Here is a 1843-nt window from a genome sequence, read left to right on the forward strand (position 1 = left end):
TTTTTTTTTTTTTTTTCTTTTAAATATCCACTATGAAACTTAGGCTAGAAGTACGTGCTTTTTTTTTACTCCCTGTGTACTTGTTAATATCTGTATACAGTGCTCTTGTATTTATTCCATGGTATTTTCTTACCAATGCTAAGAAGAAAAAGGCTATGGCTAAACGCTTAAAAGCCAAACCCACCTCAGACAAGCCTGGAAGTCCCTACCGTTCCGTTACTCATCTCGAGTCGCTAGCAACCATAGACCTCCCTGGAGCAGATACTTTGGACAAGTTATTTGAGCATGCTGTAACCAAGTTTGGGAAAAAGGACTGCCTTGGGACCAGAGAAATACTGAGTGAGGAGAATGAAATGCAACCGAATGGAAAAGTTTTTAAAAAGGTAACATTGAAACTTTGAATATTTAAAGTTGGGGCAGTAGTAGGGAGAGGCATTCTGTGTCTTATCAACAGCCTGTTGCTGGACTCCTTTAGTTCCATATAATTTTTACAGGTTAGGTGACACTGGATCTTTATTGGTAGCTTGAAGTGCACACTACAACATATACTATTTAGTGTCTATTTTATGTTCTTCTCTTCAGGCAGGGTGGGGAAAGAAAATGAATAACTTTAAAAATGATTAGTCGTTTGGTGTGTTCATGTAGCACCAGATGTGTGGGGTGGGGTGTGTGCATGTCTGCTTGTCTGCTTTGACTTTTTTTCTTTTGTACCAGTTAATTCTAGGGAACTACCGATGGTTAAACTATGAAGAAGTGCACCAAAGAGTGAAGCACTTTGGGAGTGGGCTTGCAGCCCTTGGGCTAAAGCCAAAGAGTACCATTGCGATATTCTGCGAGACCCGAGCAGAGTGGATGATTGCAGCACAGAGCTGCTTCCAACACAGCTTTCCTCGTGAGTGCTGACCCATTCGCTTGCAGTATGTTCATAGAAACGTTTTAGATACTGAGCTCTGAGCTGCTGGTTAAGTATTTGTAATGTGCCTAGTGTGTATCTGTAATAACATTACTTTAAAAAAAAAATGGGGAACAAATAGTGAAAAGTAGATTTCAACTTGTGCTCATTTTGTTAGGATTAGAAAAATTGTGTGTGTCTGTCAAAACTTAGTGCCTGCCAATAATGGGGAACAGGACAGAATTAAATTTCGGTGCATGGTGCTCATCACTGTTTTAAAAAATGAAGCTAAGTAGGATTGCAGATAATTGCTTTCTTTCAAAAACTCTATCAGAACATGGATTAAAGCAGGGTTTAAGCACGTCACAAGAATCTCTGAAATAATCTAGTCTTTTTTCCCCCCCCCCCCCCCAAACATAACCAGTGACTGAAGCAAACGATGAAACAGTTTTATTCATTAAAATGCATGCAGGAAAACAAGTAAAATGGAACTTCCTGTTAACAAATTCAATAAATCTTGTGGGGCCCCTACAGATCTGTGGGGAGCCTCATGGGCTATGGCCCTGCACACTAGGTCACGTGTGCAAGGCAGTATTGGGCCCAATCCCAGCCAGGCAGAAGCAGCCCTGTACCATTCATCTGACTCTCAGGGCCAAAACCTTGAACACCACTGGTTTAAAGAACCAAAAAATAAGAGATGCTCAAGATTTGAGAGAGAAATGCTTTGTGGGAGCTGTGACACCAGAAAGAATGAACAAAACTGGTAGTAATTTATTCTAAAACGCTATCACTAAAACTACTTCACTTTTTTCCTTTTCCTGCTGTAACAGTCCTCAGTGCAGTGAGCTTTTGTTCTTGCATAATCATGGAAAAAAATAAAAGCTGCTTTTATTCCATAATGGAAAAATATGGCATGTGCAATTAAGTGCTGTTTTCTGCCCCTGCTCCCCC

The 1843-nt window shown here is 40.3% G+C and overlaps 1 protein-coding gene across 4 annotated transcripts in view; it reads left to right on the plus strand.

The window, feature by feature from the left end:
• ACSL4 (acyl-CoA synthetase long-chain family member 4) overlaps positions 1-1843 on the plus strand; it is an 83113-nt gene that overhangs the window by 58245 nt on the left and 23025 nt on the right. For 3 of the 4 annotated variants that reach the window (XM_019521537.1, XM_019521535.1, XM_019521538.1), the window contains 2 exons: positions 144-383; positions 715-892. In XM_019521537.1, the coding sequence (XP_019377082.1) occupies positions 156-383; positions 715-892 (406 nt within the window). In that variant the 5' untranslated portion in view covers positions 144-155. The remainder of the gene's footprint in view (positions 1-143; positions 384-714; positions 893-1843) is intronic. The other variant, XM_019521536.1, reaches the window with a different exon arrangement.

The sequence above is a fragment of the Gavialis gangeticus genome, unplaced genomic scaffold (genome assembly GCF_001723915.1).
Source record: "Gavialis gangeticus isolate Ggan-Ray unplaced genomic scaffold, GavGan_comp1, whole genome shotgun sequence".
In the NCBI taxonomy this organism is placed as follows: domain Eukaryota; kingdom Metazoa; phylum Chordata; order Crocodylia; family Gavialidae; genus Gavialis; species Gavialis gangeticus.